General features: G+C 48.6%; 1 protein-coding gene across 1 annotated transcript in view; it reads right to left on the bottom strand.

Annotated features, from left to right (window-relative positions):
* The window catches only part of LOC122392510 (receptor-type guanylate cyclase gcy-5-like), an 88,862-nt gene that overhangs the window by 29,230 nt on the left and 36,822 nt on the right, over positions 1 to 22,810 (bottom strand). Inside the window, exon 3 of the mRNA XM_043387436.1 lies at positions 18,661 to 18,834. Within this exon, the coding sequence (XP_043243371.1) occupies positions 18,661 to 18,796 (136 nt within the window). The 5' untranslated portion in view covers positions 18,797 to 18,834. The remainder of the gene's footprint in view (positions 1 to 18,660; positions 18,835 to 22,810) is intronic.

The raw sequence follows: 22,810 nt of genomic DNA, 5'->3' as shown, positions 1-22,810 counted from the left end.
CAGCTGCTGCAGTCTGCCGCGTGTGTTAGTGAAAGAAGAATGAACATGAGAAAACCTCAAAACTTTATGCCTATTCGCAATTGACCAGTATTGGAATAAGTTTGGATTTTGAGAATTTGTGTCCCTGTGCTTGTGCCTGTGTGGAAAGGCATGCTTTACGGTGTACCATCTCAATGTCAAATCCCGGCTGCGCTGTGCGGATTTGTGCGGCTGCTGACAGGCCACCTGGGTGCCAACGTATGTGCGAATCCGCGAATACGTTGTGTTTCGTCAGTCAGTATCGTTCTGAAAATATTGACTGCAATAGGCTATATAGCGTATGACGGTTCAGCCCAGCAGTAATAACTGACCATTGATTGGGCGAATTTTGTGTGGTGGTTCGCTAATACATAACCTAAAGAGTGTTTTGCCGGAATCGTTTAGTAGCAGAACTGACCGGAATATAAGTAGAATGCAATGGTTTGAATCGTTAATTTGTTGAAACGATTGTTCTCTGAGACCACTGTGTAACTTTTGACCTGAGAATCACCAATTATAACGACAATGGGGAAGCAGTAGGCTGTACTGTAGAGTGTAGGCAACACTATATAGTTGGCACACATACGGAAGCACACGACTTACGCAGTGGACATCTGCATCATGCATGTTAAGGTTTACTGGGAAGAGTGAGAAATTAGTCAGAATATAACTGACTAAGGAAAATAGGCGATATTTCCTATTGAGCTGGGGCGGAGAGGGGGAGGGGACGTGTGGTCAGCTATGCCAATAATTCATTCTCTTTATGCAGCTGTGTAAAAGGGCGTCCGTTTTTGGGTGAGACCTTCCCCATCGGCCATTTCCAAGTTAAATCGTGGTGGAGAGTCTGGAGACCTCAGCCTCGGTAGTCGGCACCCTGCGCGCTGCGCCACCTTGCGAAACATAAAGCAGCAGTCCTGACATCTACAGGCGTGACTTTTCATGAAAGCGCGGATGTGTTCGCGCTTATGCGAAAAAAATGCTTCCGAGTATGGTTGATAATGAGATTAATTGTTGTCATTTATTTATTAATTCATTGGCAAAAGTACCCTAATAAATCGGTAAAATAGCTTGAACTGTATCGTATTTCCTTGGGAAAAAATGACGAACTCATCCTAAGACATCCAGATTATTGGATGCGTTCGTCAGTTGTAAGTAGTTCAAGTTTTTGGGAAAATTTGCTTGTGGAAAATCATAATATTTCAAAGATATGCCTATTTTTGAATAATTTATGCATTCATCTGCATTGAAAAATGATTGTAAAGCAAAAGTGCAAAAGATAATTGTCAATTTATTTTCTCAAATCACAATTTACGAACGCACAAAACTCCAGCTTTTAATTTAGTGCGTGTGCGAATTGCGGTCAAGAAAAAATATTTAAATTGTCTATATTCCTCTTAAAACAATGAAGGATGAATGAGGAAAACGCTGTTTTGAACAATTGTATATTTATTTTTTCTTAATTAAGCAAAAGTACAAAATTTTCAACTTTTATTACATTTGCTCTCACAAAATCCATCACTTTTTAGCATGACGTCATGTCAGCCAAATTTACTAGCGCCATCTCTGGAGAGCATCTTTCGAAACCTCCAGACGATAGAGAGAGCCCGATTCGGCCTCGGCGGGTCGCGTGCCGGCCGGTCGCTCCGGCGGGCCGCGCGCTGGTGCCGGTGGCGGGGGCGCCGTGACCTCGTTGGAGCCGGCGCCGCGCGGGGGCGGGGGGCATGCCGTGCGTGCGCCGGCGGCGGCTTCGGCTGCTGCGTCTGCTCCGGCCGCTTCGACTGCCTCATCTGTTCCGGAGGCCGCGGTCGCTCCGGCGGCGCCGTCTGTTCCGGCTGCCGCGGTCGCTCCGGCTGCTGCCCCGTCCCCGCCCGCGTCTGGTGCGGTGCGGTCGTCCGCCGCGGTCTCCGCGTCGGTGTCGGCGCCGACCGATGAGAGCGGGTAGACACTCGGCTTCCCTGTCGCGTCGGTGGACCTATGTGAAACTCGGTAAGCCCTATGAATTGCGTCAGGTCTCGCTGACGTCGCGATCGCAGACCGGTCGTCGTTGCCAGTTGCGTGAGGTATATATAGAGTTCCGCCTTGCTTCGTTATCCTTTTTAACCGTGCGGTGTGTTGATTGGTTTTCTTAATAGAGTTAAGATGCGTAATGTTTCGTGTACCTACCAAGTTTTTTTTCTTTTGAGTGGTCTAAGGTAAAAAGCTGCAGTACAGCGGCAGGTTTTGGTCCAGTATCGAGCGGTTCGGGTTGCAGGTCTTTGCTAGCGGCTGTTAATAAGTGAGAGGGACAGCTGACTACGAGTATGTAGAATACCGCAGCTCGGTCGTACTGACTCCGTCAATATCGTGTATTAGGCAACGTGCGTGTTCCGGTCGCACATAGCAGCACCCCGTCGGCTGACCGGCCGCTCGCCGCCCGGGGGTACACTCCGACAGGCTCGGTGTATGGGTGCGCCTGTTCAGTTCGGGGCGCCAGATGAGGGGTTTTTGGTTGGGGTGGGAAGTGTTTACTTGTTTTACTGTGAACTGGATTCAGAGTGTCAGGACGGGATAATTTTCATCAGAAAAGCTAATGCCTATAAGCCACGGAGGCGCATATTGACCGAAAACATGAAGTGTTCAATCAGATGCTGCAATGATCTAGAACTTCAGTTGCATCGGCTACTGTGCCGTTGCGGAGATGTTGCGAACTTGATAGGATTGAGCATGGGATACCTTATGCCGTTGAAGGTCAGCTTAAGATTCATTTTTTGGAAGTTCATAGTTCACCTGTGTAATGGAAGAAGATAGACAAAGCCTTCTTAATTTGTCCATTGTTACATTTAATGTTCGCGGTCTTCGGGACCGCATAAAGAGAAGATCAATTTTCCGGCATCTCAGAATTGCATATTCGAAAAACATCATTGTGTTACAGGAGACGCATTCAAGACCAAGTATGGAATTTGGATGGAAAACTGAATGGAAGGGCAAAATGATATTTTCTCACGGTTCTGAATCGGGCCAGGCCGGTGTTGCCATATTGTTTCCTCCCGGATTCGCATTTAACGTTAATGCGAGTCAGATAGACGATAAAGGTCGATTCGCGGTCGCCGAAATCGTGTTACGGGATTGTAATGTGCCAATCATTGGTGTCTATGGACCAGCCAATGACAACCAAGACCATAAATGTAAATTTCTTGACACGGTCAGAGAGCTGCTACTGTGCTATAACAGCCACAAGGTACTTTTGGCAGGTGACTTTAATATAAAGCTTGATCCACTGGATACGGATAGTACAGCGTTCAAAAAATCACGAGCCTCTACAAAGCTGCGCGACATAATAGATGAGTTTTCACTTCAGGATTGCTGGCGAGCTCAGCATCCAGCAAGCAGACAGCATACATGGCGACGAGTGACACCGCTACAGCAGTCACGCATCGATTACATATTCGTTGGCTCTAGCTTAGTACAGTATAACTCGGTTAAGGCCAAGATTGAAGCGGGGCTGCTTAGTGACCATAATTTCGTCGTGTTGAGCATTGATATGTCAGTCGAGCCACGTGGACCCGGAATATGGAGATTTAATAACAACCTATTGAAAGATGACATTTATGTTAGATCAGTAAAAGATGAGATAAGAAAAGCCGTTAATAAGATAGGAGAATATGATGACGATATGCATAAGGGTATTTTAGTGGAAATGATGCTTAGTAGAATCAGAGTAATTTCAATTAAGCGTAGCAGAACATTAGCTCGCGAGATAAGAAAGGAAGAGAACGCAATTTATAACAAATTATGTGACTTAGATGCCAAATTGGCGCAGGCACCATGTGAGCAGGTGAGAAGTGAATATGTAAGTACACGCAGCCGATTGGAAGAGATTAAACAAGAAAGGGGAAAATCGGCTATTATTGCTTCACGAGCAAAGTGGATAGAAGAGGGCGAAAAGTCAACAAAGTACTTTACTCGAATGGTGGAACAACGAGCCGCGCAAAAGAATATCACCGCGATTAAGGAGATAGACGGTAGCACAGTTAGGGGCAATAAAGCAATCTTAAATGCATGCGCCGATTATTACAGAAATCTTTACGAGTCAAAATCATTAGGACGCGATAAGTATAGTTATTTTGTACCTGATAACAACGCAGAACGGCTGTCTGAGGTAGAAAAGCTAGCATGTGAGGGACCGATCACAAAAGAAGAAGGAAGAGTTGCCCTATCAAAAATGGCATTGAATAAAGCCTCAGGAATATCGGGGTTTTCTGCAGAATTTTTCGCCCTGTTCTGGGATGATCTAGGTGAGCTTTTGACTGATTATGTAAATGAGGCGCGAAGCCAGGGAATGTTTTTTATAGCCCATCGCATAGGCGGCGGAACGGGGGGGGGGGCACCGGGGCACCGTGCCCCCCCTTGAATTCTGCAAGGGGGGCACCAATAGCAAGGTGCCCCCCCTTAAATTTGATGTATTAGTACCAGGAGCGGATTCGGGAAAACTCCAAGGGAAGGGTCATGAATCGAAGTGGTGCCCCTACCTATACCCAAAATGAAAACCTCAACGGATTTCGGCCACTTAATTTTGGTGGTGCCCTATTTTCAGTTTTCTATTTTCTTTATTTTTGGTTAGTCGTGTGATGACTGGTGCCCCTGCTAGGCCGCTGGTGCCCCTGGAAAGATTGTGGTACCTACCTACCCTACCCTGCCCCCTGACAAGCCCACGGTGGGCCCTGCACATGACTTAGGTGCCCATGGGCCCTGACAGGCCCGTGGTGCCCCTGACAGGCCTGTGGTGTCCTTGCTAGGCCTGTGGTGTCCCTGGGCCTTGGCAGGTCTGTGGTGCCCCTGGCGAGCCTGTGGTGCCCCTGTTAGAACGCAGGTGCCCTTGACAGGTTTGTGGTGCCCCTGACAATCCTAAAGTGCCAACGACAGGCTTGTGGTGCCCTTGACAGGCCCATGGTGCCCTTGCGAGGCTGGTGGTTCCCCTGCGAAGCCGATAGTACCCCTGGCAGGCCTCTGTTGCCCCTGGCAGGTCTGTGGTGCCTCTGGAAGACCTGTAGTGCTTTTGCTAGGTCGATGGTGCTCCTGACAGGCCTGTGGTGCCACTGACAGGCTCGTGGTGCCCATGCTAGGCCTGTGGTACCCCTGGCGGGCCTGTGGTGCCCCTGTCGGCTGTCAGGCCTGTGGTGCTCCTGGCAGGCATGTGGTGACCCCAGGCCCAATGTCATGACCCATGTGACCTCCCCCCTGGGATTCGCCACTGATTAGTACTGCAATGGCTTCTTGGTAATTTGATACATGTAGGATTAACCCTCGCCAGGCGAGGGCCTTTTCCATAATTAGAAACGACAAATTTACAGGGTAGGTGGGTCCATGGGAGATCTCGCCCCTGGGAAAGTTTGGTGACTCTAAGTCAATATTTAGGGAGTTTTGGGGTATGAATGCAAAAATTTTGCTTAAACATGTTAAAAGTTTTTCGCTTATAACTTTTTACCTAGCAAAGATAGAGCAAAAATAAAAGCACCAGTGAACTCAGGACGTCAGAGCGCATCGAATGGTATACTTTGTTACCAATTTTAGTGAACTTTGGAATTCAGTTGCCGCTAAGCTAGTCCAATTTTCCCCTGACCTTGTACCGGTTTTTCTGACCTGGTGACCTGACCTGAAAAGACTGGGACTTCAAATTTTCAGGAAAGGTGCGAAAATGTTGCCCCAGAGGGTATGCCAAATTTGGCGGCGCTACGCGCCGCCGTTTTTACGTTATTTGCGAAACACTTTAGGGGGGTTGCATCAACCCCCCTCGTCGGGCGAGGGTTAATGGAATTTATCAAACGAGAATAAGGAAGAGACAAACACATAGGTACTTGAGGATCAGCTTAAAGTTAACCACACATATGGGGGTGTTCTGCCATTTTCGTTTAGTAAAAAAAAAAGAAAAAAAAAATAAAAAATCATCGTGTCAGGGCTGTGACGAAAAATAAGTGGCCTAAATCCGATGAGAAAACAGGATTTGGGGGTACCATAGGTTTGGCCCCTTGAGCTGGTGCCCCCCCCCTTGTCTCAAATCGTTCCGCCGCCTATGGCCCATCGTAGAGGTGTTTTAACGTTAATCCCCAAAAAAGGTGACCAAAGAATGTTGGAAAACAAAAGGCCAATCTGCTTACTTGATGTTATTTATAAACTGGTGGCAAAAGTGATTGCGTTAAGAATTGAAAAAGTGATAGATAAACTGATCAATAAAAGTCAAACTGGCTTCCTAAAAGGCAGATATATCGGTGAAAATCTAAGGCTGGTGTCAGATGTTATAGAATATTGCAAAATAGACGACGTAGATGGAATTCTACTTGCATTAGATTACAAAAATGCTTTCGATTCGATCGAACACGATTTTTTGCAATTCACACTCGAAAGCTTTAACTTTGGACCAAACTTGCGATCTTGGATTACGCTGCTGTACACGGGTGCTCAGCTCACAGTTTCCAATAATGGATATACTTCTGACTGGTTCCCGTGTACCAGAGGGACGTTTCAAGGCTCGCCTCTCAGCGGGTTGTTGTTCATCCTCTCGGTGGAGTTGTTAGCGATTAAGATACGGTCCATGCAGAATATTCAGGGCATTGTGATCAGTGGTCAAGAAGTTAAACTCAGTCAATATGCTGACGACAGTACTTTGTTTCTCCGCAACAAAGATTCTGTCGAGCAGGCCTTAGACGTCATAAAAGTATTCCAACAGGCATCTGGACTTGAACTTAACATCCACAAAACAAAGCTCATGTGGCTCGGTAAACGGTCGAACGCTTTCGAATCCATTCATGCCATTGAAGCTGTGCCAAAAATCAAAATTCTGGGAGTTTGGTTCTGTGCGTCAGGCCCGTGTGGCGCTGACAACATTGCACCAATCACCATTAAAGTAAAGCGTATATTAAATTCATGGTCGCAACGTAGTTTGACGATTAAAGGTCGAATCGTGGTGTCAAAAACCCTGCTAGCTTCCCAGATCGTCTTCTTGTCGATGTGTGCCACTATTCAAAAGGCAGATTTGGACGAACTTCAGAGACTGCTCATGAATTTTCTTTGGAGAGGCAGACCCCCGAAAGTGGCCAAAGCTACATTAGTGCAAACGATTAGAAATGGTGGTCTAAACGCTGTAGATATTTTTTGTTTCTACACAGCTTTACAATTATCCTGGATTAAAAGAATGGCGTTCTGTTCCGAATCCCCATGGCGGATTATTTTACAACGCCGTTTAGGGGAATTCAATATAACTGACCTTCTTAAGAGCAACAACGCCAAATCATATTTAAGAGAACTGAAAGTTCCTCAATTCTATAAAGACATAATATCAATATTCCATAACATAAATACGTCACCAGTAAACAATGCCGTTCAAGCCCGACTGCAAAATCTCTGGCACAACGATAAAATTAAGGTGAACAACAGACACACATTCAACAAAGCCCTGTACGGTTGTGGAATACGATACGTTGACGACTTAGTTGGCGATAACGGCGAGTTTTTGAACTACGCGCAGATTCTAAGAAAGTTCCCACGATTAAATGTAGACTTTCTCACCATTAACTCTTTGAGAAGGTCAATCCCAAAGGAATGGAAAGACATGATTAAAGGTAACCCACTTAGTGTGGCCACGTCGGAGGACAAAGAAAACATTTTCTTTCTAGGTAGTAATTCGTCTAAAGTCATGTTGGAACACTGCAGAAGTCATCACTATTATAAGAGACTGATCGACAAACATCAACCTAGAGCGGAAATTAAATGGACGGAAGAAGGTGCACGCGTTGCTAACTGGAGTAAAATTTACATGATCCCATATAATTGTACAAAATCTACTAGATTACAGTCACTTCATTATAGGATTATTCATCGGTACATTCCCACCAGGAAATTCCTATGTACGAGGGGGATAGCTGGTAGCCCACTCTGTTTGAAATGTTTCGCCGTGGACACATTACAACACTTTTTCTGCGACTGCGAAGACGTTGAAAACCTTTGGGTGATAATCGTTGGTGCTTTAAAACGTTCCTTTAATCTTTCTGATCGTCAAACATCTAGCGAAAATATGTTACTTGGAATATGTGATGCGCCTTCTGTTGTTAACCTTATAATTCTCCTGTGTAAGAATTATATAATAAATTGCAAACTAGGGCAACATGTAGGTGATAATATAGATATTGAAACATTCAAACACATCCTCAAACAAGAATTCAAAGCAGAGATGTTGATCGAAAAGAAAAATAATGTCGTAGAAGATGTAATTAAGAAGTGGCATAAGGTATTTGATGCTGAGGGGAATTGTGTATTGTTCTGACACGCGTGAACTTATAACCCGGTCCCTTGTACCGGGCTGCACCGATTAGGCGCGATTGCGCGAAATGCGTAACGAGCGAGCATCGCCTCGTGCGATCCGTGGCCCCCGCCCTACCCCATCCGGGCTAACCCGTGCCCGGCCCCCTGCATATGCAGGGCAGGCCGGGCCGCCGGCCCGTCGCGCGGACCGCCTGTGGCCCGCGCTTGGCGGGCCGGTGGTCAGGGGGCGCCGCCTCGCGTGGGTAGACGCACGTAGGTGCGAGGCGGCGCGGGCGGGGGCCAACAGCCCCGTCCCAGCCCAGTGCGGGACGGGCTGAGGCATACCCGGACGTACCTGTAATGTCATTGTCTATTATCTACATAGGTGTGTCTATTGCCAACTGCTTTTGTGTGTACTCAGTGTTAAGTTGTGGACTCATTCTAAGTGTCAATCTGTGTGTGCGACGTGTGTTGTGTCTTCTTTATGTGTAAATAAATTATTCTGCCAGAAAAAAAAAATATCACTGTCACGGGCGGCTGCTCCGCGACAGGTGGCACTGTCTCGTGGGTGTTAGCCACCCACGAGACAATTTTCCGGAGGCTGCCCCCGCGAGACACTTTTCCGGCCGCATGTAACGCCCCGATGCAATTGAACAGTTTCATGAGATGTGATCACTGCTTGCATCTGAGCAAACCCATCAATATGAATGGAAGAGACCAGAATCAGATGATGTCAGGCCACCCTGCAGCTCTGCTGCCTTCTGTTGCGAAAAGCTGTACATCCGCGCCAGGCCAGGCCAGGGATAATTGAGCGAAAAGGAAGAAGTGAGCATTATTCGTAGACTGAGAGCAAAGATGCACTACACATTATAGACAGTTCAACTGCTGAGCCGTGAATGTGACGGCTGACAGGGTGACATCCGGTAATCGATTATTGTAACGGCAGCAGTACATAGGTTACATGAGCAAAGGCACGCAACGAGCAAGCATTTGCGACAAGCTGGCTAAACATATGGGCATCGTGGTCCTTATATATGTAGAATGTTGTAGTTTTGATCTCTTGATACAACTTCTCAAAATAAATAAAGACCTATAAGGCACATTTTCAGCACTGTCATGCTTCTTTGAACTCATACGTTATTTATACACACGGTCGGTTTCGAGGCACACCTTTTATCAAGGTGAACTAACCATTCCAGACACGACCCGCGAGGTCGCCCAGTGGAAACACAAAAAGGCTGCAGTTCTGCTGTCAAATCCTGGCCCACTGAGCTAAGGAGTAGCGAGGAATAGTTTTGCCAGGAAAAAAAACAACAAAAACAGATTGTTGTGCAATGACACTTGCTTTCACATTAAAAATGGCAATAAATGATTTGCTGTTTTTCATTAGCTAAACGATAATTGTTAGATAATAATAGTTATTATGAACTGAAGTGATCACACTATATTGTTTTAATATGCATTGTTTGTTCTTATACTGTAATGCATAACATTTTTATCAAAATATCAGCTTCCGTATGAAATCAAAATTTTATTAGGCATTACAACAGATCACGAGCAAAGATATGTTTTAAAATTGACGTAATATATGTACATATGTACAGCCCTCAGCAGACTGCGTGGTAGCCGGTAGGTATTCTTTTTTTCGACAAAACCGATAATAGCTCAAAGGCTATGCTATCAGTCGATCGGAACTCATTGCACATAGATGCGCCATGCTCCACTCCTTCGATTAGGTCTATCACTAAACAAACTATACGCCTTGTGTGGCAACAAAATGCAAAAGTTTGTTTTGGGGGCAAATATAAACTTTTGGGTTTTGTTGCCGAACTAGATGGAAAATGAATACGGTGATGATGCCAACCTAAGGTACGGAGTCTCACGCGTCTTACTGTTACGATTTCCGAGTGACCGATAGCATGGTATTCGCGTTATTCTCGTTATTGTCGAAAAAAGAAAACCTACCACGCAGTTTGCAGGGGCTGTACTCTGTAGACCTAAGAGGGCAGTACGGACACTGGGAAGGTACAAATAAATGATCAAAGTCACGCATAACCTGCAGTGCATATGCCTTTGAGTTACCCGATAATTAAGTAGTGACTAGGCCGCAATTAATGCCTGCATATCCAACACATCATTGCCCGCATTCCCATCAGCCGTCCATGCAAATGCTATGTCGATCACCGACCTACGTGCTCGGTAGTCAGAGCCGATATATCGTGTTTCGTGGTTACCATCTTGTTGATAGCATAATTTAACAAACAACAACTCCATAATGATAGACAATTTTAAGACGACTTTGAGGAAAAGAGATTAAAATTGCTGTCTATACGCAGAAATGTATTCTGAAATATAAACCAGAATTAAACGATTACCAGTGACCGCCGTTTATCAGCTACCACTGCGCAGTCGGAAGTATACCTGTTGTGATCCATAACAGTACCCCGCAGACCGCAATCCCCGCCTGCACAGCCCGACTAACCCGGAGGTGGGCCGGTCATTTATCAGCCCGGGGCGGTCTGCTGCGGTCATCGGGGACCACCGACACGGGGTCAGATCGGGGTCAGATCGGGGTCGCCCAGTCGCCGGCGCAGGCTGCTGATTGCTGAATCCTCTTCCCCCGCTCGGGTGGGCCCCGCTCTCAACCCACGATCAGTACCAGAAGGGACACACTCGTGGGCCCCCTCTCAAAGCCCGGGTCACCTCTATACAGTAGGTACCAAAAGGACGGAACAGTCTAGTCTCCTTATACTCCACTAACCTTTCTCACTACCCATGGGTTGACGAAATCAGAGCAGCGCGGAAGCCGTGGGCCCCGATTACCGCCCACACGGCTCTGACTCCTGACCAGTATGGTTCTTGGTTTGGCTCGCATTAAACGCCAGCGAGCGGTATTGGCAGCCGGCAGGCGACCATCAACAGCGACGAATGTGACGCACTTTGGCGAGTCTTGCAGTGTCGAACGCGTACCATTTGTTACCAAAAGTAGTCCCGTCCTGTTGCAAGCTAGCAGAGAGCGCTCTAAGACAGTACCATTAGAGGCGTGGACCCAGGAGACAGCCACTCTTGACATACAATGCCACTGAAGTGCAAAGTAGCGTTGAGACCGCATTAAATTGTTCTTCGATAGTTAATGGCCTCCGTGGCATGTGGCTTGTTGGTTGACCTATTCCCTTTCCTGTCTCCGAGCCTTGCAGCACACAGACAACAGTGAGCGCAGAGGTGACAGCGAAGCCAACTACTAGGTGGTGGTCCAGCAGCCTGTGACAAACGACATGGCCGAAGCCGGGAATCCGGACAGTGTGGCGGATAATTGGGTCTATCGATGGAGGAGGGAGGGGAAAGAGGAGGAGGACGGTTGTTGAGGAGAAGGACGGTTGTTGAGAAGGAGGACGGTTGGCGAAGAGGACGGTTGTTAGTGGAGATCACAGAGCAAGGCCAGGAGTGAAGGAGTGAGAGAGAGTGTGAGAGAGAGAGAGAGAGAGAGAGAGAGAGAGAGAGAGAGAGAGAGAGAGAGAGAGAGAGAGAGAGAGAGAGAGAGAGAGAGAGAGAGAGAGAGAGAGAGAGAGAGAGAGAGAGTGAGAGAGCGGCGACAGTGAAGAACGGTGAGGCAGCCATGGACCGTGAGAGACAACTACCACGGCCACGGAAAGGTTTGGGACGCCGGACCCAGCACGTGCTGGTGAGGGGATCAGATCAGACCCACCCACTGGGTAGTAGACCCATCAACACGGAAGGACCACGATCGGTGCCCACAAAGGATGTCATTTTTTCTTTCCCACAAACCAGTGTCATTGATAATGAACCGTTGAATCATGAGATTATTGAGATCGGAAATGCCACAGCGTGTACACCTGCAATAAGTATCCCGTGTCCGTTGAACAAGAAAGGTTAAATATTTTCTAAGAGTTCATTCTCATTGAGAAACGAAATATAACGACACTTTTCAGCTCAGTTTATGTAACATAGCATTCTCCTCCTGCAACGTACTGCGCATATTCTTACCAGAACTCCGCATTCATACAGTCCTACGACGCCAGACATGTTTCAATTACGCCACAAGCCTTCTCGGATGGGGAGGGGCACTCCATTAGTGCACAGTACTGCACATTTCTGCGCCGCGGGTCAGTTGGGAATGGGGAGGGGAGGGGCAGGGGTGGACGAGGGGCAGTCCAGACCATAACATCCGGTCGACCCCTCCCCCTTGCCCCAGGGTCAGTCTCAGCTGCGCGAGGGGCGTCTTCCATCGAGTCACAACTATAAATCGTGGTCCATCAATAGGTACCACACAAACATCATGAGTGTTATAGTGACAAACGCACAGCGACATCAAATCTGCAGCGGTGCGCGACGGAGCCAAGTCGCTCCGACAGCTCTGGACAAGCCCGCAGCATAATGATCCGCCGCCTGCAGCTCGTGCTACCGACACGACCTCGAAGATCCCAGCCGACCATCAAAGAGTGTTTATCAAATCCCAGAGGCGTCTCTAGCGAACATGAGGTGGGGTCGACATGATACTTATAATGTCGACGTCATGCTCACGAAGGCAATGTGATCTTCGAATTGTTTATTACGACGCAGAAAGCTGATACTTTATGGACTATTAGGGAAATCATACTGCAGTCGGGGTTTTATAACTCAATTTAAAATCTTTCCATCCGACGGACAGACGTCAGGGCCGTTTCCGAGCTGTTTCTTGTTTCGCCATAAGAACTAACGACGTCAGATGCAGGAGCCAATGATACAGCAGTGATTGTTGGCTTTCGGAAACGTCATTATCACAGCTCTCCGTTCCAACTGCGGAGATGAAATGGCGTCGCCGCCGAACGAAGACGGAGGCGAAGCACGGCGCAAACGAGCAGCCAGGGGCAACATTTTACGGAACGCTACTGTAGTTGATCCCGTTCCAGTGGACCACCATCACGTGACACGCAACCCACCGATATTCTGAATAATAAATGATCATTCACTCATCAATCGCCAATTTATTTATAGCGTGATCCGTTTTCGGCGTCAACTCCACTTCGACCTCGTATGAATATCGGTTATTAGGGAATCGTCTGTTCTATGTCGCTCGCAATTCCTGAGCAGCTTGTTGTGACCATCATTGGCACGAAATATGTTTTGAATCATTTGCTGGGTGACTTCTGACACACAGACCACCGTAGCTGTTCCGTGAAATCTGGCCAAGCTTAGCGTGGTTTGCACGCTTGAAATCGTGGTACTTCAGCTAATCAACGGAGCATATCATGATTTCACACGCATTCATTTCGAATATCACCTCATATTGAAATCAGTCTTTTACAAGTTACATTTTTGGCTAGCAACTATTGCAATTTTTCAGTGAATTTTGGGGACTTCTCCACCATTGTCGGTCAGCAGCGGTCTGTCCGCCGCCGGCCGCCGTGTCGCGGCTCTCAGCAGAGGCGTCCGGCGCGCCGACCAAGCATTCGACCATAAACACAACTGGCAGCGGCGGGTGGGGCCGACGCGGCGCGCGGGGCTCCGTACGGGGGTCGCACGCGCGCCGCACGACCCGGCGACCTTCGAGCGCGGCGTCTGCGCGGGCCGGCCGGCGGCTGCCCCACGCGCTGACGCGACGGCTCGGCCGAACCGCTGCCGACACACCTCGACAAGTGTCGACAAAGGTCCGGCCAGCCGCCGCCGACGGCAGGGCGTGGGCGACGCACGTCTGTCCGATCGGCGGGGCTCTGTCAGGTGAGCCGGTTGGACGCATTTAGTGTACCTACGCAAGCCGAGGATATAACCAATTTTGCATATAAGCCTTTATGCAAAATTGGATTGTGACTTGTGAGACAAGGTAACCACCAAACCAGAGTCTTATTTGGGGTGGTCGTGCGTTGCATTCTGTTTTCCTCAATCAGCGGCGTATTTAGAAAATCGCGAAGGGGGGGGCCAAGGGTTTGGAGGGCGCCACCTCACCCAAGGAGGGCGCCATACGGTCGCGAGATAAAAAAATCGCTCAATGGGGGTTGGGGGGTTGGGAGGCGTTTTTTACCATGCCACCAGTTTTTTTTTTTTGCGTAACCTCGTATAGGTCGTGCTGCATTGATTTTGCATCGTGTGTATTCATTATACTCCAGGTCACAAAAGGTCAAGTGTTCTTGAAATGCTGCGCCGAAGGCGCGCGAAATTTTTGAAAACAACCTTTTCCTCCGCTTTTTAGGCACGCCTTTTATACGATCACTGTTCAAAGCTCCTCTCGCTCTTTTACCAAATTTGAAGGTGTAAAAAATACCTAAGGTTTGGTCGGGCCGCTGCCACACAAACTGTACAGAAAGCTTGGCTCATGGGTGTCGATGTATAAAAGTTTATTGGCGGTGGCATATCTACGCACCAGATCACCGTATCGGATTGATACCGGAGCGCGAGATGCGTAAACATCATCCAAATTACCTCAGACCAGCCTTCATAGCCTTCTCACAGATGCATACACACAGTGTACCCACATAACCAGTTTCAATCACCGAAACTTCAGATGCCTGCTGTTGCGCCCGAACCTGTTGACAATACTTAATCGTAATCCATATAGATGCCATGATGCACGTAAAGTAGGATCAATCCGTTAAGACCAAAGACGTGTTTTATGCATCGTAGAGCGTAGATAGTTTTGGTAGGTATAGATACTTCATTCATTGTGCTGAATGCACGTTCATTTGTGGCAGTTTTCACAGGCAAGACATCAACTATGTGCAATAGAACGACTAAGTTGAAAAACATGCCAAAGGAGTAAATAAATGATAGGAGGGCAGCGATCAACGGATGTTGCCAATAGGTAGAAGGGCTGCGATCCACAGGAGGGCACTAATAGGTAGAAGAGCCCCGATCAACATCCCGAGTTTCGACAGTAGGGCACCGATAGGTAGGAAGTTGGCGAGCAGCAGGAGGGCGCCAATGGATAGAAGGGCAGCGATCAACAGGAGGGCACCAATAGGTAGGAGGGCGCCGATCAACAATCAACAGGAGGGCGCCACCAGGTAAGAGGGTGGCGAGGAACAGGAGAGCACCAATAGGAGGGTGGCGATCAACAAGAGGTCGCCAATAGGTGGGAGGGCGGTCATCAACTGGAAGTCGCCAATGAGCGGAAGGGTGACGATTAAAATGGGGGTGGCAATGGTGAGGAGGGCGCCTTTGCTCAAGAGGATGACACGAACAGGAGGGCGTCTGTGCGGAGGGCGCTGGTCAACAGGAAGGTGCCAGTGGATAGGAGGGCGGTGATCAACAGGAGGGTGCCAGTGGTTAGGAGGGCGGCGATCTACACGAGGGCCCCAATAGGAGAAGGGCCCCGATTAACATTCAACAGGAAGGACTAGGGAACCAATAGGTAGGAGGGCGGCACTGAACAAGAGGGTGCCAAAAGGGAGAAAGGCGGCCTTCAAAATTTCACATGAGGGCTCAATAGGTAGGAGAGCGCCAATAATTATGAGGACGCCGATCAGCAGAAGGGCGGCAATGTGTAGCAGGGTGGCGACCTACAGGAGGGCGCCTTCGGGTGAGAGGGCGTTTATTTACAGGACAGCGGCTTACATAGGCGACCACCGTTACGCTTAGAGAGCTACAGCCTACAAATGTGGTTGGAGGGCGCCCGAGGGAGCCCTCCAACCGTATTTGGAGGGCGTATTTGGAATGGGCGTCCTCCGAGGGCGCCCTCCATCCGTATTTTCCCTGTAAACACATTCGCGATTGGAGGGCGCCCTCCAGTCGCGATTGTTTTTCGATTCGATTATATCACAATTGCATTTGCGATTGGAGGGCGCCTTCGGCGCCCTCCAATCGCAAAGGGCGCCTTCGGCGCCCAAGGGGGGGGCCATGGCCCAGTGGCCCCCCCCCTGCCTACGCCCCTGTCCTCAATGGTGACCTCTGGTCAAGTGACTGACCGCGACTTCTACCTGAGTCATGCAAGAGTATGGCACAGATAAGACGCATGAGTATGCAGTTCAGCGTCTGAATGGCGCGCACGCAGGCCACTGCCTTTCGTGCCGTGCCGGCCTATCATATAAGGGAAAGATCCAGACCTATGACGCACGTTACACCTGTGACGCCTATGAGTTTGACGATCAAAAGTCCGGCCAGTGATGCTTCTGGGGTAACATTATTGCCGATTTATTAATAGAAACATTTATAAGCTTGCAATAACATCGAGGTTATTGTTTTATGGACTATGCTGAGTGGTTGAACAATCCGTTGAATCTCTCGACATGTAACTGAAAAAATGCATTCAATAAAACTTCGATAGAGATGGTCTCCTTACGTATAAAGTGACTATTTAGTAATTACTAATTACATACATAGTTGCAAGATATTTTGATGTGCATGAGCAAAGTGCAGTCCCCAACTCATAACCTACTGGTAAGGTGCAAAGTTACAAGATTCAAATCATTTTGACAGAAATGAACAAAATGCATTCCTGGGCACATGGCACCGTCTAGTGCTACTCTATGCCTTCTACTTGGACAAATATGCTGACAAAAAAGAGCCTTTTTGTGTCGGATAGTGCAGCAATGAGACGATCAAAAGTTATGAGTCATCTGCGGGCGCTACATGAGCCATAGGGTACAACCAGCATACAGCACTCGTTGCACATCGATACATGCGAACATCTTATGCCCTGAGCCGTGCACCGTAAGTGCATTTGCACTGACCATGCATTCCCAGTAAAATATGCAGGCGGCGTATCATTTGCAAAACCATCAAGGGGTCCCCAGCTACCAGTGCGATTATGATGATGACCACTTGGGGCTCAGGGCGTTCGGACTGTGGAGGTCATCGGTGCATGCAGCTGCAAGTGCCAGAGAAGCAATAATGCGGCAATAATTAGTAGTTAATTTGCATGCACTAGGACTCCAAAATGCGGCCCGTCCATTTCGCTTGGTGTCGGATGCCTAAGGACAGGTGGCTCGCTGCGACAACACCTACAGGTGGGGACATTCTCTTGGCACGTCAAAGGTCAACTGACGCCAGCGGTCTGCCGCTGCTGCACCGGCCGCGGGAGCCGGGTGCCGCTGCGAGTGCCGGCCAGTGGAATCGGCGACCTTTCGACCGGCGCCGCCCGTCAGAGCCCCGGTGTTTACCCTGTAGCACGCTGCTGCAGCCGCGCCGATGGCGTAAAAACGGCGCCGCGGTCTGACCTCGCAAAGCCCGTCCATTAAACGGTATTCAGAATCCATACAGCACCTCGCGGCTGTCGAACGCGACGATATGGCTGACGCATTACGAGGGCGAGCGTCACGCACCATATGTGCGACGCGACGCACGTGGTAAAATGTGACGTAAGTACGTGACCTGCGTGACGCAGTATCGCCGCATTAGTAATATGCGTCATCGTACTCTTCAGTCACACTTCCTAGAATAAGCGAGCGGGTTGGAACACCGGTTCAGCTGCTCAACCGGGGTCCTACGTCTCCGGCGGTCGTCGCCCGAAGAAGCCCCTAATATCGCCTGACTGCGACACATGCCGCCACACCCGCCAGACGTCTCCCCTCCTCCTCCTCCCCCAGACGTCTCGGTTTTACGATAACAGGAGCGGGCACCGCTCTGTAAATCACTGCTACACGAGGCGGCGGCGCCCCGTGTCACCGTAGTGCCCAGTGGCACCCCGTGTCCCGAGTGACGAGCTCTGCGACCCGGCCGACGAGCCCCGTGACCCGCCATAAACGACCGGCAGGGGTCGATAGGGCACAAAGACGCTGCTCCGTCCGGCCGTCCGGCCGTCACGGCACCGCCCCCGGGGCGAGCGGGGCTCTGCGAGGAGCGGGGCTCTATTTTTTTTTTCTCTCTCTCTCTCTCTCTCTCTCTCTCTCTCTCTCTCTCTCTCTCTCTCTCTCTCTCTCTCTCTCTCTCTCTCTCTCTCTCTCTCGCTGTGTCTTTCTCTTTTTCCTCTTTCTCTTTCTCGTTCTCTTTCTCAGTTACTCTTGCCGTCATCATCGCTCGCTTACGAAGAACAAGAAGATCAGGATAAAAAACACGTGAATTAAGACGATGCTTTAGGATTATGCGTACCAAACTGCATCGCAAATACGACAAAAGTGACAAAAGCTGCGCGCAAAGGAAGTTCATAATAACAACCGCATACAATGGCGACACCAATAAATATTGGATACCTACTGCGCATGCAATGGTAGCAAAAGTCTCCAAGGGAAGCAATATTTGGAAACACACCTCACCTCGGAATTCGGTCGGTATATACGAGTAAACGCGTCGATTAAAAACATAACATATGCTGGCCTGGACCTCATCTTCCTTACGGTGCCCCCTGTCCAGTGGCGGCACCCCAGTCTAAAGAAACTGGCAGGACCTCAGCCTCCTTGCGGTGCCCCCCGCCCAGCCGCGGTGCCCCCGTCCACTGACCTTCGATGTTGGTGAGGCAGCGGCCGTGCGAAGACCGCATCACGGGCTCCACGCTGTGCGCCTCAGCTCCTGCGGCGCTCTGAGCCACCAGGAGCAGGATGAGGAGCGGCGTCAGGGGTCCCCACACGGTCAGCATGGCGAGTGGAGGTCAGAGCTGGAAGCAGAGACGACCACCTGCAACAGAGGGCAGCAGTCAGAGGTCAGTCGATCAGAGGTTAGCAGTCAGAGGTCAGTAGTCAGAGGTCAGCCGGTCAGAGGTGAGCAGTCAGGAGGATGGTCATCTGCACTCAGTTACATCCAAATCCTTCATTTAGGCAGCCACCCTGGTTAATTTTTGGGAGTTTGTTGAAGACAAAGAAAACAAGCATAGACCAAAGCTTAAAACAAAAAGCAATACATGGCGGTAAATAATTCTACTATGAAGTGAAGAATAAATATAGTAAGTACCAATAAACAAGAAAGAAAAAAATCGTTTCACGATTCATTTCACAACAACGAAGTCTCAGTGCCACATCACAAAAAAAAAACGCAGGCTATAGTTAGAAGCGAGTTTTCAAATAAGTCCGAGCCTACAAAAAATATAGTCTCAGTATACCTCAAACCTCAGCCGGTATCAGCGCAACTATGAGCCAACCAGCTAACTACGTGGGCTTTTAGTGTCCTGGGACGGCCTAAGTAGTCATCTCGATTGAGACACGTCTAGAGTAGGCCACCTGTGCTCATAGCACACCGCTCAGTTATCAGGTGGCAAATCAGTCCGTAACACGCAAAATTGTCTGCAGGTATTTCGTCTCCAAACCTTACGAAACCCCTACCGAATTGATGTGGGAAATGCCAGACACAATGCATTCTGAAAGACACCAAACCAATCTCGATAGGTCGCGGTTGCAGGGTTGAAATTGGGTGTCTCCGCGGCAGACATTCGTTGACATATGTCCACGGTGGTGCAACCGCGACATGAAGCACGCGTGGTGCTCTCAGACGACCGGAGAGGAGACTGATGCAACTTCCGCTCCCGTTACATTATCAGAGATCGGGTAATTTCCAGGACCCGGGACAGTTAATTTCTTCTCGTTCCGGCTAATTTACGATAAATAAAGAGCAAGTCACAAGCGGATCAGATCAACAATTGGACTGTCCTCAAGAAAAGCAAAATGTTCTGCGGCTATGTACGTCTAATAAATAGGAACTGAGTAGACACAAAGTGCGAGGAAGGTTCGTTCAAAACATTTACGCACATCGCATTTTCAATAACTAAAACATATGGGGCGTGGCACAAACACACACCATATAACCACTGAGAAATTGCAAATCTTTAAGTAAGCGTCATACCGTCTTCTGCCTAGATCGATCGACATTTTTACCAAAATTTTTGGGATACCAAATTGAGCGGTTAAAGTTTCAGCACGGTGATCCGTATTAACTTGTACGCCGAATGCCCATTACACAAAAGCTAAGGGCAACAATCTCCTAATCTCCCTAACCAGGCGAGGGGTCAATCAATATACTCCTTTATACGACTGTCCTATTGAAAGCACCGTTCATTGACGTTCTCCCCGAGATCAGTCACATTTCGAGCTCACTGCACTCACACTCTGAGCAGCCGGGCGCGCCAAAACAAACTGGGACCCGATTCATCACGCAGGCGCGTCTATTTCCGTACCAACGACCTGTGTCTGGCCTCCCCCAAACATTCCTGGGAGTGGTTGAATGCCTCCCCGAACCCTCCGCACCGGGAGGTGCAGTGGGTTCGCGTCGAGGAAGGGACCGCGCCTCACTGCCTTCAGAAGGAACTACAAATAAGGACTGTGCAATTGTTGTGTCGGAACTGTGTATTTATTGACCTTCTTCTTCCATTTCTAGAGCTTCCAACAAGCAGATGCGAAAAACTTCCGGTTAAGCTTTGTTCTATGTGTGCACGTATAATAATGTGCTATAGGTCAACGGTTAACGTCGGCTAGCATCCTGCCGTGGCCATTTCTTTCTCGTGACTCTAGATAGTTCCGGTGCCGTACCCGACACTCATGCTCCCTAGCCCCGCCATCGCTCATCCCTGTCACCCACATCAGCCACTTCACTACGACCACAGAACGATTCACAGTTCACCGAGCACAGAGCCGAAAACAGAAAGCAACATAAAACCCACATTCCTGTTGCCCACATCACCGACGTCACTTTACGAACATATAGCCGATTCACACAGACGGACCAAAACCGAGCTAGCCAACGGCGCCACCAGCGTCACGGTGTTCCTACAGCACCGGTGCTGGCATGTTCACCAGCTGACCAGAGCAGAGAGCGTGACATCGGGGGAACAGCGGCATACCATCGGCTGGTATTTGGTCCAGAAAAGACCTGGTGACCGCTGGACACTCATTCAACATGCCCAGTTGGCCGCCCGACACTGCGAAAAGATGATGAAAGTCCCTGCACTGTACTTACAGTAACTAAACAATGAGAGCCATGTATTTAATTATTAAATCAAAGGCCTTCTAAAGCTCATGCCCTGGAGGCTAAATCATGTTAGCATGAGCCAGAAAACGACTATGTTTGTCTATTTCTGTGCAAAACTGCGATTACAGAGGCACGTGGTGCTCAAAAGAGGGCTAAAGGGCGATGTTAGCTGGCTTGAAATGGATGGATCTCGCAATATACCCCGGGGTGGTAGGCAAAATTTCAGCTTGAAATGCGTTTCTAATTATATCCAAGACCGCGAAGCATCCAGTACATATAGTTATGACTTATGATACTATAGAGAACGCAGAACATGTTATTGCTATAGTGGGACGCATTCATCATTTGTTATCACTGTTGCTAGAAATGGGACGGTCAAAACCATGGAACTAAAATACGACTGATTATATATCTAAGGCCAGTTTTACCAAAAAATACCAGCCGGCCGCCGAAATAAAATATCCAGCCGAAAAAATAGACGCCACACAGCCACGAGTTTCACCAACAAAAAATTCCAGCCGACTTCGGACGGAAATTATTTGTCGCCGGTAGTCAGCTGATATTCTGTTACGATATCAAATTACGATATGTCAAGGAGATTAAGAAATCATTTAAAGCATGTTTTCAATCAAATTGAAGCGTGATTTCTAATGCAAATGCTATATACATTTCGAAATATTATAATCGTAAATTATTACATTATTTTCAAGAGTAATAACAACAAAGTAGAGCATTATAAACTTTCATATCTATATTAACATTCTGGTGCCCAGCAAAAGCCAATCAATACAAAACTACCAAATTGTAAACGTAGGTACGTCATTCATAAAGGTGACGTAAGGAAGCTTGCATTTAAGGCAAATTTAAGATGGATCTTTTTTCCTGTCAGCCTATTATATTAATTTTTACAATACCTTCAACTTGTTATGTACCTTTTTGTCTGTTTTTAGTCGCACCTTGTAGAAAATCATCGTGTAGACCGAGAACGCAATGTGTGGACCTCCAGCTATGAGGTGGGGACTAGATGAGACCCACTCCAGTGGCAGCGGAACACTTTCAATTAAGGGGACGCTGCCGACTTTTGGTCCCATTCTTTCCATGCAACGCCCATAGGGCTAATATTAAAATGTCAAAATCAAAGGGGGGCACGGTGCCCCGGTGCCCTACCCGTTCCGCCGCCTATGAGTCCCGCTCCCGACAGATCCGGGAGCCGCACCTCTTTCCTAGCTTTCAAAAGAGCGGCAAATAAGCGGTCAGCATTGCTCCCAGAGACGCCACCTGCAGCTGGACGGACGACGGACAGTTCCGCTGCCGAGCGATTGAAGTTGAACTGCGGTGCTACGAGGCAGCTTCGCGTGCACTGCATTAGCACCTTCTAGCGGGAGTAAGAGGGCTAACGAACTCGCCAAGGCCTAGCCTATATATGTAAAGCATTGTGCAAAGGCGAGTGTCTTACCTTAGGAAAATACCTACCCAGATTAACTGCTGCAGCGCGGTCATTGCAGGGCTGAGGGTACGTCGTTCGCTCCGCTTCGGCGAGGTGGAGGTCAGACTGCCCGGCTAGGTGGTTTTAGCCGATATGCAGGCCCCGTTTGCCGGGCCCGGTCGAGCAGAAGGAACGCCACACAGCAAAGAATATTTGCTCCAGGCCCGCTACACTGGTCCGGCTCGTAAGTCGTAACAAATTAACAATACC

This window comes from Amphibalanus amphitrite, unplaced genomic scaffold, assembly GCF_019059575.1.
Source record: "Amphibalanus amphitrite isolate SeventyFive unplaced genomic scaffold, NRLGWU_Aamphi_draft 000489F_arrow, whole genome shotgun sequence".
Taxonomy (NCBI): domain Eukaryota; kingdom Metazoa; phylum Arthropoda; class Thecostraca; order Balanomorpha; family Balanidae; genus Amphibalanus; species Amphibalanus amphitrite.
Note: the sequence above shows the minus strand (reverse complement) of the source record. Positions and strands in the feature narration are given on the sequence as shown.